We start from the raw sequence: 15,114 nt of genomic DNA on the forward strand, positions 1-15,114 counted from the left end.
AACCTTCCCAGGAAATTCCTGAAGTTTTGACTTTATAAAGCTATGGTTTCATGTTTAGGGAAATCCCTAAGGACTAGAGGAAATGGCCTCAAGTTGCGCCAGGGAACGTTTAGATTGGATATTAGGAAAAATTTCTTCACCAGAAGGTTGCCAAGCACAGGAACAGGCTGCCCAGGGAAGTGGTTGAGTCACCATCCTTGGAGGTATTTAAAAGATATGCAGATGTGGTGCTTAGGGACATGGTTTAGTGATGGACTTGGCAGTGTTAGGTTAATGGTTGGACTTGATGATCTTAACGGTCTTTTCCAACCTAAATGATTCTATGATTCTATCCTCCCTTCATCTGGACCAGGGGATAAGATACTCTGGAAGGCAATGGGTTCCTGAAAGCACCTTAGAACAGAAGCTAAGGGCCTTGGCCCTACTTTCTTCATGATGTGGGAAGCATATGGGAAGTAATCCTTCCAAACTCTATTCCAAGTACCTGGCACAACTGGGAGCACAACTCTGGGACAATTGATTCTCTGTGCCTTGCTATGCTATCATACAGATAAGAGAGGGCAAACTGGATCATTCTCTGTATCTCCTCTATGTCTTTGTTTCTGAACAGCTTTGGACAAGGAAGCCTTTTTCTATAAAGTGCCAACAACACAGCCAAGGCCTTGCCCATGATAGGTTGTGCCCTCCTCCCATCAGGTTCCCTTCTGGTCTGCTGACAGGAACCAGACAAGTCAAGACTGGGTTCCCTGGCCGGGTTGTGATAGCCTGTGAAGATTTTGGGGGTTTTTTATTCATATAATTCTTCAAGAAAATAAAACATTGCACAAATGAGATGCTGGTTCAAGATACCAAGTCAGAAAACAAAAGAAGAGAACATCACCCCCACAAAAAAAAATTTATACCCTAAATAAAAAGTCCCTGCCTCTAGGGCCAAACCATCTGTGAGCATCTCACAAGTATGTCTTCTAACAGCAACAGGAAATTATTTGCTCTGATTATAGTAATAGCATTTTCTCTCACAGAGGAATAGAAACCCTTCAACCTCACCAAGCATCTTCTTACCACTTTGAGCCATTTGCTGACCCATACAGTACTGGGAAACTCATAGCAAAAGGTTGGGCTTACCCCTACAAGTTCCCACCAACCTCTTTCAATCAGTTTCTCTCAAAGGACCTCAGGCTTCTGGGAAGCTTAAGGAGGTTGCTTTAATTCCTTCACTACTGGCTGCCAGGAAAAGAGGTCTGCACCTGGCAAACATTCTCAACAAATGACCTCAAACGGCTAGGAGCAATCCATACTAAAAAGGGTATTTTTTCAGAAGTAGTTAGAAGCAAAGTTGTTTTGGCTCAGAATCTTGTAGATGATCTTTTATAAATGCATTCTTTAAAAAACATGATGTTATTTATGCTCTTTGTCAATCTCTTTCTTGGCAGAAAATGTTTTCCTTTCAAAGAGAGGAATTTCAATGAGGTTTCAAATATTGTCGAAAACAATGTCCCAACATGCCTATCTCCTATCAAACATTTTAATCATCTTCCCCCCCACACCCCAACACTCAGTCTTAGTACTGCAGTTTTGATTAAACAAGCCATCTCTTTATTCCTGAAACTAATTATATAGGTACACCTCTTTGGCTTTCAAATAAGGTTCCCCTGTTAACGGTTTGTACCCACTGGCTATGCTACTCTCAGGAATGGCAGACAAGGAAAATAAATTAGGCCAGACACAAAGGAAACTGCAGGCTGCCAACACATTTGTCCAGAATAGGATGTGTACAGAGATGGGAACACTGTCTGTACCACACTCAATGGTTTCTGGCCAGAAGGATGGAAAACACCCATGTGTGACAGTACATACCCCTCCACCAAAAGGGGGTCCATGTGGTCATTTTCTTTAACAAAAGAATGAAACACAAGGTAGGTGGGACAAAGGTCAATGGGCTTCTCCAGCTTGACTACTCAGTCTGTGGGACTAAAGCACTCCAAACTCCCAACTATGAGCATGGGAAGGCGTGCAAGTGTGGAATTGCCAGGATTCCCCACCAGGAACGCCTTTGTGCCCGCTTATGTACGGTCAGCGAGGGGCAACCATCAGCAGGAGAGCGGAGGGCAGCTCAAGCACCCATAAGCAGTGGCAGCCTTGAGAAAAATCTCTCTGCAATCTGAACACCAGGAGGCTGGGTGATAGGGAGGCAAATTTTGAAGTTGTACAAGATGCTTGTAGTCTCTGCTCTGCTGGGGGGGGGGGATCCACAATCTGTCAGCAGACAGCTATGACTGGGGAGAGACGTTGACCCAATGTACTACAAGAAGGCTTCCACTTTTCTCATGTAATATTCTCACACGAATGACTGTTTTCATTGTTTAATGAGAGAACATAAATAATATTCACCGGATCATCTGTTCCTTATTGCTGCATGGAAAGAATTTTCTCAGTAAAGAAAAAAGGTGTTAAAACATGCAGTGTGCTAGTTATGTTCCATGAACACGTATTCTACAGCTAATTCCCACCCTCTTGTCAATGTCCCTTTTAACCTAGCATCTTTTAGGCTACTCACGTTCGCATGTGTTTGTGCTCCCAGCTGTTGCAGGTTGCCACTGTTTCTGATTATATCCAGGGCAGCAGTGATCACAGGTTTCCCCACAAGTGTTATGCTGACATTCACACTGAAACCTACAGAAATGAAAGCCTCTTATTCTGCTGAAGCTGAATTTAAAGTTTTTTTCTTAATTTTATTGCAGTTCAAGACTTACGCATAGTGTGAAAAGGACAGGACATAAGCTCACATGTAAAGAGGTCAAACAGTAATACTAGAACATTTTGGAACTTTCCTAAAACTCTTCATGACTGATTAATCATGTGATTATGAGCTTATTAGCACAGATTACTTATAGAGAACATTTATAATTGGATTCAATAGACTGGATTATGAAACTTTATTCTACAATATTAAATCAAGATGATATATAACAGTTTAAGTTGTATCCTATTTTAGCTTCAATCCAAGGCTCAAGCTTGCTGACCTACAATAAACCAAAATGTCACCTTTATATGCATGCCTTCATTGTTTTTTCATTATGCTTTGTTTACAATAATTTTATTAGTGTTTTTAATAAACCAAGATCATAACTTCATCTTGTTATTTTTAAAATAGTGCACACTATTCATCAAGAAAATGTAGTCCATATTTATTTTGATTTAGCTGAATAGCCTACTTAGAGGGGCAGGGTCTCATTATGTGCTAGGTCTTACTATCATGCATAGTAACTGAATCCAGGAGCAACAAAGACCTTGAGACTGGAGAGGCCTTTTCCAATGTTCCTCTCTTACCTGTGCAGTCTAATAACCAAGGGGCAATAAAATTTTCAAGTATAACCATCCTATTCCCATAGATTTCACACCTTCTGTACTTAATGTTTCTCTAGCATAGACATCTGGAAAGAAGGTACCCATCTGCCCACTTACTCTTCATTAAAACACAACTGAAAATATTGTATTGTCCTGATAAAAGTTTTTTTCAATGCCTTCGTGCATAAGAGCAACAGCTGGCTTAAACCAGGCTTTTAAAATATGTTTTAGACAGCCTGATATTCACACACACTTCCCTATAGCAGATGAGGCAAGGAGCCTGACCTAACTCCGTGTGAAATCAATATGGAGATCATAAACTTCACAGGGAAAAGGAATAGTTCATTCGGTTTGTTTTTATTTTTTCTAGTAATGATTGAAAGCCATTGGATCTTGGCAGAGCTCAGTTATAATGCTCAGTATCTCCAGGAAGTTCACTAGCTGTTCTTGAGTTGGGCTTCTAATTCCTGCTGTTGGAAGGTGATACCAGCCCATGTTTTCCAAAAAGAACTAAGGGTTTCTAAGAAATTATTCAATCTGCCAAACTCTTGTTTCAGTTAAAAAGAAAAATCTAAGTAAAGACTTTTTATTATTATATTTCACATACAATAGCTCTTGACATGTTTTCTTGTCATTCATTAGCAGATTCTAGTTTTTTAAATATAATGAAAAATCCCTGTAAGACTATACCATTTTATAATAAAAAAAGGTCATTTGAAAACATTCATGTATCGTTTTTCTCATATTAAATTAATTTTATGCTCAGTTTACTTACTGGTATTGGTTGTCAGCACTCTTTGCATTACATACTTCAGCATGGCCATGGCAAACACATCGACCACCAATACTGATGTCCTTTATACTGTAGTAATACTATGGAACAAGCACAAGAAGTACATATAGTCTTTCCTTACTTGTACTATGTCAGAAATATCAACATCAGATTGTTAAATCTTGTGTATAAGGATTTTAAAGGCATGACTTTACAAAAGGCCAAAGTCAGGCAACCAATGGTCAAACCTCTGTTGATGTCTATGTCTCAGTATGAGTACCAGCAAATCAAAGTCAATACCCATGGCGTGCCTGACAGCAACAGGCTTGTGCAGCTCACACCAAATGCATATTGCTGTAGCTCTCCATTCCCCAGTAGCTACACAGCCCAAAGCTTGCTCAAAGCCAGCTTGAGGATGGAGATGTAAACTACTGTCAAACCATCGATTTGTGAGACTGTGGTCTGGTCAACAAACAGGACATGCTGGTATGGGCAGTGCAGTTTCCCCATTCAGTCAGACATTGCCACTAAACACTAGAAAGTGACCGAAATCACCAGCTTGGTCAAAATCATTCCTGACTCAAGCTGGATTTGAAATTGTGACCTGAAGTTGAACGTGTCTCATCCTCACGCCTTGCAGGCTTCCAGACAACAGAAGATAAAAATGTAATTGGCTCAACTCAGTGAAAATATCATTACTGTATACATATAAATAGTAACTTCTGCATACATTTTTGTAGCTCAGAAGTTGTTTCCTTTCTCCTTAGAGCACCAGGCAGAACGGAGAGATGGTTGTAAATCTTTATCTCTGCGAACCCCCAGAAAAACTAAAGAGGCAGATTTAATGTCACTGGAGGATGAAGAGAAAAAGGGTCAGAACGTTATGCAGGTACATCTCTTGTGCTCACTCTATCCACATTACATCCCCTCTAAGTGGTATACACAGACTCTCTCAGTGATGATCCTTCCCCTCTACTCAGCACTGGTGAGGCCACACCTGGAGTACTGGTTCCAGTTCTGGGCTCCCCAGTACAAGGGAGATATTAACATACTGGAGAGAGTCCAGCAAAGGGCCACAAATATAATGAAGGGACTGGAGCATATCTCCTATGAGGAAAGGTCAAGAGAGCTGGGACTGTTCAGCCTGGAGAGGGCTCAGGGGGGAACTTATCAATGCGTATAAATACCCAAAGGGAGGGCGCAAGGAGGACAGAGCCAGGCTCTTCTCGCTGGTACTCAGTGACAGGACCAGAGGCAATGGGCACCCACTGAAACACAGGAGGTTCCCTCTGAACATCAGGAAACACTTTTTAACTGTGAGGGTGACTGAGCACTGACACAGGTTGCCCAGAGAGGTTGTGAAGTCTTCCTCCTTGAAGATACTCAAAAGCCATCTGGACATGGTATTGGTCAACTGGCTCTAGGCAGCCCTGCTTGAGCAGCGAGGGTTGGATCTAAGGACCACCAGAGGTTCCTTCCAACCTCAACCATTCTGTGATTCACTTCAGTTGCATATACACTCTCTACTTTTATGTAGGTGGAGTTGGCTGGCACAGATGAGATTCTTCCCCAAGGCAGAGAGCTTTTCCAAGTAGCTCTCTGCTCTACTGCAGGTGGAGAACAGTAGGTGGGATATACAGACTAGGAAATATTTTTTGCCTTCTGAACTATCTCTACTCAAATATACACATTCATTTCTAACTGTGCATATGATTTTCACACTTTAAGTAAAACTTCCAAGTAAAAACTTTCAAGGAAAATCTTTCAGCACAGCTAGAAAGGATCACTGTGACTCTCACCAACATATTTGACAGTGGGTTTTGATAGAAGAGTCTTCACAACCCAGTCTATAGTTTTATACAGCTTTGCAGGGCTACCCTTTACTACTAACAGTAACTGTACTGTCACTGGTCAGTAATAAGTCAAATTAGCTATCGGCCAAAACAATTAATAGGCCAAACTGTCACAGTGTAGACATAAAACATACTCTATATAATTCAGTGTGTCATGAACTCAAACCATTAAGAGGGGAAGCCAGGCAGTTACTTGGATAGGAGAACAGAACTGGTCTGGTTTTCATCTGTTTCTATAATAAGTTTAACACAAAGATTCTCCTTAAGAATATTAACTATTTCCTAGACTTGGAAGGTCTCTACAATAAAAACTTGTGCTCTCTTTTAAACAATTTAATAAAGCACTTGACATTTTATTCATCTATCCTACATCCCATGGCTATGATAATATCAGAAGTTCCTTACAATAAAGCTGTGCTGCTTGCCAAGCAAACTAGATGCTGCCTTTACATCTGCCTGTGAGCAACATCTTAAAATTCACTTAAGACAATAACAGTACTTACTGGGAGTGCTATCAAGTAACTGGAATAGTTTTATGTTTTTTGATGCAGAAACCCTCACACACATTTGTGCAGTGCCTCACCCCAAGGTTTCCTCCAATTGTTACCGAATCTTCATTTTAAATGAAAAGGTTAAAAATAACAATACAATATGAAGTCTGCAATCTTTCTAAGTATATGAATTTCTATGCCATGTTCCCTTGAGGGAACTGAATTTCCTTAAATTTCCCCACTGAATGGGAGTGGGACTTTGGCTTTCAAGCTCTTGGAGAGCCCAAAATCCACTGAAAATACCTAGACATCTCAAACTATTTGTGGAAAGATAGTAATTTTGAGTACACCCTTTGATTCCTGCTCCTTCAGAAACTTAGGTACTGTTTCCTGAAAATCTTTCTTTGAATAAATAAGGAAAGTAGTGTCAAATAAAGCTGAAAAGATTTAGTTCCTCAGTTCTGCATAAGATAGTTTAGAAGATTTCCGCTTTGGCTCATTATAGCTCCCGTGATGCACCCAACTTCCTTCCATATTTGAAAACAGGGAAAGAAGACGGTCTGTTACAAAATCATTAATCATTACTTCCCCTCCATAAATCTGTGCTAACCCAGTTACCTTCTTGTCTCAAGCAAACCTAGAGAAAATATGGGGATTTAAAGGTGGGTCACTGTAAATTTTGATTGTTAGGATGTTGCAAACTTAAAACATTCATATCATGTTTGGTCTCTTAACATGCTGAATAGGATTGTTGAGTCTATCTCGGTGAAAACAGTACTTACTCTACGGGTTACAGTGGGGTCTCGTTGAGCTTTTGATATCAAGTGTCCAAGAAGCGTATTAGTTCTGAGAAAATGAAGGCGGATGTTTGTTGCTTTTGTGAACTCTCGAAGACTAGACGAATAAGTGAAGTTTTTTGCTCCTGGGCGGCCATTTACCAAAGATACTACAATCTAACAAAGAAGTAAGCACATTTTTTGTTAAAATATATCAGCTGCAAATGTCAGTAGTGGCACAGAGCAACATTAATAAAAGAATCCAAAAACTTACTATCGTTTCTGAGCATATTTGCAGTAACAACTACATATTTCATACTGAAGCCAGGACACTGGGAAAAATAGTGTTGTTAGTCTTGGACCCTCCTGAATTCTCATTACCCATATGGCACATCCCCAAAAAAAGTGCCTCTATAACACACAAAAAGTACATGTTTTAGTAGGAAAAACAATAAGAATAGTTGCAAATAGTTATATTAACAGTTGATAGTGTCAATGGGAGTTCTGCCTGAGTAAAAACATCAGGTTTTGGCTCTTTCCCAAAGCACATTTATTTTTGGGTTAAGGCACAAACATTCCTGGAAAATATTATTGTTACCAGGTCCAGTGCCTGGGAGCGTATTAATGGTCTTTTGGAAGAAAGTACACAGTGTTGCTTTAGAAAATCCCCTCACATTAAAGCAGGTTTATCTGAGTTTCAAAACAAGGGCTCTGGTATTTTTCTATTTTTTAAAGAAACAGATGCCAGCAGCCCAGCAATCATGAATCTCTATTAAATTAACAATCCAGTGTGCATGTACAGGACTAGAGACTTTCATTTATTTATAACTGACCAGATTTCTATTTTCAGTCGGCTCCTATACTCTGAAACACATAACAAGGGAATGGTGACGGTTCTGACTGCAGCAGCATTCCTTTAGGAAAAGTCACACAGCAGGTAATAGGGGCTGTCACCAGCAGTGTTCTTCTATGGAAATTATTCTTTACAATATTTTATTAGGAAAATTTTACATATATGTTAATAAACAAATTCTATAATATGAAACTACAACCCCAGGTCCATATGCTCAAAACTCTGGATAACTCTTGAGGACTTCAGATCTGGATTCTAACCACATCAGGCCTAACAGGATAATGTCAGCAGGAGCCATCAGCACAGCCTGGAGTTTAACATTCATTCAAATAACACAAGCCACAGTTCTGCCTAGCAAGGAACAACGGCTAAAATCAGAGCAACGTTCTCCAAACACATGTATTATATTATAAATGTGTAGCATTTTATATATTCTTTTCTTAAACAGCTACTTATTATTGAATGGTAAATATCTGTTTCTACAGCCTTTACTCCCACGAGCAATTCTGATGCAGTAAGTTCTGCTATGTACATTGGAAGCGTTCAGAAAATGCGGTCAACACCTTCAAATGCATATGGCTAAAGTGAGGTACCTAAATCATGACAAAAATCAACACAGGTGGCTCTGAGCAGCCCCTACCCCCACAGGGAATGTGAAAGTTAGGAGGAGCCAGCTCACCTCCAAAAATGTCAACAGCTACTTAAGTGCTCGGTTACAGACTTATTAATGTAGATTCAAGCAGTCATAGCTAAAAAATTACTTCCAGTTCTAGGTTTTTATTGAAACAGTAAATTTCTAAAATCAATGCTGTTTGCTTCCAGCATTACATGTTACTTTCCTAAAAGCACTTACCTCTCCATTTTCAAGAGGCAGGATGCGAGAGTACTCTGTGGTGCAAAGGACATCGCTGTCCCTCCTCACTGGAAGATTAGCTTCCTTTCCAAAGTGTTCCAAGCAATCTGCTTTGGAGTCTAGTCAAGTAAGAACAAAATTATTTTTATATGTGAAAATAAACACTATCATTCTAATTTAAATTAACGAAGAAGTATCCCCTTTGCTTTCAAGTAAATTCTCCCCTGTAACTGAATAATAACAGTGATTGTGTGAGCACAAAAAAATGGAAATTCCTAAAAACAAATAATTTCTCATCCTAAGCAGTTCAGTGGTGCCTGACAAGACATGGCACAATATTTCTCATATCACCATAAAAAAAAGCTATATATGTACTCCAAGATTTTGCATTTGTAATTCACTTTGATTTTTGCAAGTTACTCCAGGGTCCCATGGGATGAAGGACACTGTAGTTCTGACATACCCCAAAACCAAGACAAACAAAACAAAACAAAAATTCCTAGACTGAAAAATATTCATGTGCTGAGTTACACTTTCAAAATATCATAGTCATTTTTAGTTACACTCTTGTCACTAATTTAATGTGGATAACTAAGACAAGAGAAATGTATTTGATGTTCACTGTCTTCACTGTAGTTGAAATCTTTAGCGAGCCCTATCATCTGATCTTCCTGCTACTGGGCAAATGATTGAAGAAACCTGTCCACAAAAGAGCAGCGATGAAAGGATTGATACTCACGAGCAAAAAATTGCCAGGGAGTGTAAGTTCTTCCAAAGTCCACTGATCTTTCTAAGATCCAGAGATCTGGACGAGGAGAATTTGCAAACTTGATAAGGATATAGGCAACATGGAAGAGCTGGTAACAGAATATATATAGATCTTATCAGGAGCTTTTTGAACTCTATAAAAAGTACCACAATACTAAAACTAATGCCAATAAGCACCTTTTCTTTAGTGTGCAGTGAGAAGGTTATCCCCTGCAGTTTCATTCCCATTAAAATAATACGTCAGATTCTCAGCTGGCTACCTCACCTGGCAACATGCTCCAATACATTAAGAAAACTGCAATAGGACTGTGTTAAATGCCATCATCTTTCGGAACAGCTCTGTTTTGCACATAACTGATTGCTTTGGTGTGTTAAGGGTATAGTACTTAATCTTGAAAAGTCAGCATCTCAACACATCATTGAACTAAGATACCTTTGCAGCATCCTGGTACATCTGTGTTGCATTCCAATCATGTAATTGTGCTTGTAGTCAAGGAAAATCACAATGACGTAAGAGAAAATGCACACTCTTTACACTGGGACTCCTTTGGTTGCCTTTGATAGTAATCTAAGCCACTTGTTCTCTCACTTTAAGAATATTTCTAGATAATTTTGCCACTGGACAGACTTTCCAAGTAACAGAAGTAAGCCACCCCAGAGTTTTGTGGGTATCAAATAACATGGGAGAGATTCTTATGACTGGTAGCTCATTCATTGTCTGAAACAGCTCAAAGAGCTTCATCAGCTCAGGGTTCCCAAGGCCAAGAGTCCCATCTGGCTTCTTTAGGTGCTCATTGTGTATCACAGCAATAGACCACAGAGACAGAAAGCTCCCAAACACTAGAGCAAAAATGGATTTGACAAGAAAGGAAATCTTACTGTAAGCCTCTTGGGATAGTCCACAGTCATAAAAATCAGAACATCAGTAAAATTACCTCTACACTGAAGGATGAACACAGATTGATTCTAAGGGTCATTTAGAGTTTAAACAACCACAACATGAATATGACCTGTCAATAAAAGTGATGCAATATGGAGGTACAGTCAATATTCAAGTGAAGCTGCACCGGAATTTCCCACTCAACAACCTCAACTCAGAATCATCTGCTTGCAAGAGATTCTTTCTTTGGTGGGGGAGGCAGGGAGTTAAGTCAACGGTCTGTCAAGTAACTGCTGCCACAGCCCTCACATCAAATACACCTGTGCAGTTTATCTTTGCTCAAACATCACACATGTCATAACCCTGAAGCTAATACTTTGCAAAGGTTATTAGGCTCCAAACCACAAGTATGTACAAGCTCCCAACCACCAACTGGGAACAGCACCTGTTGCCATGCCTGGCCCATTCAGCTAAGACCAATTCAATAGCTGTCATACCAGCTGGGGCCACCAAGAGCCAGATGCAAACAGTGAACAACGCAGTGGAGCAGATACCTGGAAATACTTGTCCCTAACCAGTACTGCACATGCCAATCCCATGGCCACATGCACATTGCAGTCATACGGCTACATGTAGCCTCAATCTTCACACATCTAGTTCAGACATCAGCTTCTGAATACCAAAAGTATTCATAGAAGAAAGTAAAACCTTCTCACTGAGAAATGGGAGGAATTCAGGGACTTCATGGAGCATGCTCTCATGATAATAACCTCACATCCCAGAAGAAAAAAAATGAAGATTTTTCGTTGTGCATTCACTTAATTCAGCAGGTACAACAACTATCCAGGGCAACTGCCTGTTCTATACACAACAAGGCATCACTGCAGCAGGTGTCGTACCTTCAAACCTATTTCAGAAACTGTTGATTTGCTGAATGTTGCTTACCTAGGTCAGTGGAGAGAGAACTGGGGAAAAAAACCATTTCATGTTAGTGTTGGAATTTACCCTGCCTACTTAACACAGCTTGACAAGCACCAGCTTCACCTCCTGTGATACTAAATTAGGTACCTAAGTAGCCCGACAGTATCTACATATGGAAAATTACTTACTAGACAACAGTGTCAAGCAAAGTAAGTGGCAGCCATTCTGTTGACAGAACCTAGAACTATGTGCAATGACTGCACAGGTGGACTAATGCCCTTAAATTACCAACAAAAAGTCTCTACGCTGATTGTCAGAAATAGGTGAATACTTTGGGGACTGTGGCAAGATTTGCTCTTACTGAGTTTCTGATAAGCTTTACCTAAGTAACTTCTGCTACTTGACTGGCAAGTTTCAGAGTAGGGATATTGGCCATACAGACATTATATGTCATCCAGTACAGCCATTCAATGCAAAGACTGGTATCCTCCCAGGAAAGCATGATAGTTCTGAAATTTTTTTAAAAAAAGTGCTTCATGTTCTTGCTTTTGGCCAGCTGAATCTCTCAAGGGGCATTGCTTCCCCTATGTTTTATGGTCTTTGGGAGTCCCACCCTTATATGCATGTTAACAAGTGTGGATAGCACTCTGTGTGTTGATTGACACAGACTTAATCAAGACAAATGGTTTAGAAAGCTCAAGAGAAAACAAAGGAAGCATATAGAAAAGGTCCTGCCTTCTCCAGGGCCCCATTGCTTGTAGTCACATTGTGGAATCATTACAACAATGACCTTCTACCTACTCTCCAAAAAAGCAGACGACATCTGCTTCAGCTTGTCATAGTTATTACATTCTTTCACTCAGATGCTACTCAAAGTGCTGACACAGCCAGTCTCATCTTGTCTCTTGTAACAGGTGATACCTTCTCATAAGCGTAAGCAAAATAGTAGCAGTGAATTCCATTTCCACAGTGCTTCCACACTGCTGAAGAAACATGAGACAAGCTCACTTATACATCAGTGTCACACTGGGCTACAACCTTTCATAAGCATCTAAAGAAAAAAGCGGCCAAAATGAAGGCACACAAGACTAACACAGCTGAATCAGCACGCAGCACCCGTCAAACACCTGTATGCCACATCTACTATGCAGCTGTGGAATTTGCTTAAGCCTATGACTACTCAATGTATGTGAAGCTGAAGTACACTCCAATATGTGTTTTTTGTCAGGAACTCTGCAAGTCTGCCAGTGCTTGAAGAACTGTCTCCCAGCACCACACTTTGCATACTTCCATGCAAATCACAAAATGGAAGAAAAAATGTATGGCAACTTCAAACTACTGTTACATATGAAAACCTTCAATTTACATGCATCTCTCCTTACATCTCATAGTCTGAAATACTGCTCGGGTTTGTACAGTCACATTCAGAAAGGGAAAGGGATAGATCTTGATAAAAATTAAATTAGTGTTAGTTAATGACAATATATCACCAAAACTTAGTCACCAACACTATCATCTGTCCTGCCAATGATTTGGTTCTGACCTGGATCAAGGATGCAGAATAGCACCTGAAAATCCAAATTTCCACTATGATTGAATACTGACCAAGTTGATGAATGGTCTCTCTTCAGATCTGATGAGGCAACAATGGAAGAGAAATAATCCTTGGCTTAGCAAATAAATCCTAACTAAAGATAGAAGAGTAACCTTGCTGACGTAAGACCTAGAAAAGCAGCCATTAAAACCAATTTTAAGCACATATTCTATGCTGGCATTTCACTAATTTAAATCTTGAACCCATTGTATTGATAGAAATAAGACCTACCCTGAAAAAAAGGCATAACAAACTCAAAGCAATGTTTTTCTTCAGTCATTCAGTTTTCGGAAAAAAGGAAGTAAATTTCTTCATTCTTAAAAAAATGTTTATTTGGTTGCTTCTAAGTCAAATTTCTTTCATTAAAAAACAACCATTTTTCAAAAGGAGTGTTAAAAATTTAAGTAAACGTTAAAAATAACTGCTTTTTTGGTGCAATTATATAATAGTTTAAAAAAAATCACCAAAAAATCTGAAATATGGCTTAATCAAAATTCTGACAGTCTTCTTATATGAATAAAGAATTAGGTTTAAAAGTAGAACCAGTATTTTGTTTCCAGTAATGGAAACAATCCACTCTGGAAATGCATGCTTGAAAGAGGATGTATTCCTGTAAATGTCCCAACACCATAGCCTGCTGTAATCTAGCAGCATGGGTCAAACCTGATGGATTGTCAACAGCTGGAATTTAACCAGTTCCATATTGATGTGACCTTTTCCTGTTCACTCACGTTTGTTCAGATTTGAAATGTTCTTGCAGGCAGTAGCCTTGAAGATTTATAAAAACCCAGATAAAATTTTTAAAAATCATCCAGTAGAATGAGAAAAATGTCTTCCTCACCTGAGAATGGAAATTATAATTCAGCATTAGGAATTGCCAATGTTACATTACAAAAACAGAAGCATTTCTATAGAAGCCCTTACAGGTAAATTTAAGACTGTCTTAAAAGGGCTCATTTAAACTGAATGAGAATCACACTGTACCGTTATTGTTGATGATACAATATTCATGATCTCTAACAGCATGCATACTACTTATTTTAACGCAACAGGAAGAAAACTTCCTATGACCCATTGTATTCTCATTAGAATTCTAAAAAATTACAATAACAGTAATTAACAATCTTTTCTCTGTCTTCTCCCTGGAAGTTTAAACAACTCTTTAAATAGAGGAATTTCCAAGATTTGTTCGAATCCTGAAATACATATGCAAATGGAAGAAAGATGTACAAAAGCATAGTATATGTCCTCCATTCCTACCACCATAGACTCAATACAGAATACTAAAATACTGGAATGACTTGTTAGTTAAATGCTGGACATAAACTAGTACAAAAGAAAAACACAATACGTTCTGAACAATCATTATGCTGTGTGCTGCAAATGTAGCAAAGGATTGTTCTCCCTTTTTGGCTCATGAACAACAGAAATTCCTGGAGTGTTCTAATAACAAGAACACAACTAGAGCCAGGTAGATCATCTGTCTGAGGCATTCTATATATCTCAAGATGTGTTCAAAGAGACATCAACAACAATCTCTCTTCATGTAACCTGAATTGTAGAAGTACAGAGAACAGCTGTTTCCAGCATTATAGTATTTCCTCAGACTGTATTAGCAGATATATCTACACCACCAAAACTTCCCTCAACTTATATGACTGTTCTGCTAGGCTTCTGACATTATCTTGAATAATGTCACTGAGGTTGGCATTGCACATTACGCAGAAGATACTGAGGTCCCTGCACTGAAGGACCTCTGCAAAAGATGCCCTGCATTAGCAGACATGCAACCTTTCTCTACTTGCTGGATATCTTAGTAAAGAAGGTGAGAAAGAGGCAGAAATCTGATGATCATTCAGTACCTAAACTGAACTTCTCAGACATGGACCAGTGAAGGAGTGGGATTCAAGGAAGTGTGAAGTGTGCTTAGCACCTGCTCCAGAACACACCTTAGTGCCACTGATTTCACAGGGTTAGTCCATTAGTTTCTTAATGTAAGGAAGCC

At 39.3% G+C, this 15,114-nt stretch overlaps 1 protein-coding gene across 3 annotated transcripts in view; it reads right to left on the reverse strand.

Annotated features, from left to right (window-relative positions):
- LAMA3 (laminin subunit alpha 3) overlaps positions 1-15,114 on the reverse strand; it is a 122,088-nt gene that overhangs the window by 94,239 nt on the left and 12,735 nt on the right. For all 3 annotated transcript variants that reach the window (XR_005932228.1, XM_041123125.1, XM_030012312.1), the window contains exons 3-7: positions 9,686-9,803; positions 8,947-9,065; positions 7,247-7,417; positions 4,124-4,221; positions 2,558-2,673 (exon numbers count right to left, since the gene is read on the reverse strand). Coding sequence is in view for 2 of the 3 variants with exons in the window: in XM_041123125.1 (XP_040979059.1) it covers positions 2,558-2,673; positions 4,124-4,221; positions 7,247-7,417; positions 8,947-9,065; positions 9,686-9,803 (622 nt within the window). In the remaining variant the exon portion in view is untranslated. The remainder of the gene's footprint in view (positions 1-2,557; positions 2,674-4,123; positions 4,222-7,246; positions 7,418-8,946; positions 9,066-9,685; positions 9,804-15,114) is intronic.

The sequence above is a fragment of the Aquila chrysaetos genome, chromosome 4 (assembly GCF_900496995.4).
Source record: "Aquila chrysaetos chrysaetos chromosome 4, bAquChr1.4, whole genome shotgun sequence".
Taxonomy (NCBI): Eukaryota; Metazoa; Chordata; class Aves; order Accipitriformes; family Accipitridae; genus Aquila; species Aquila chrysaetos.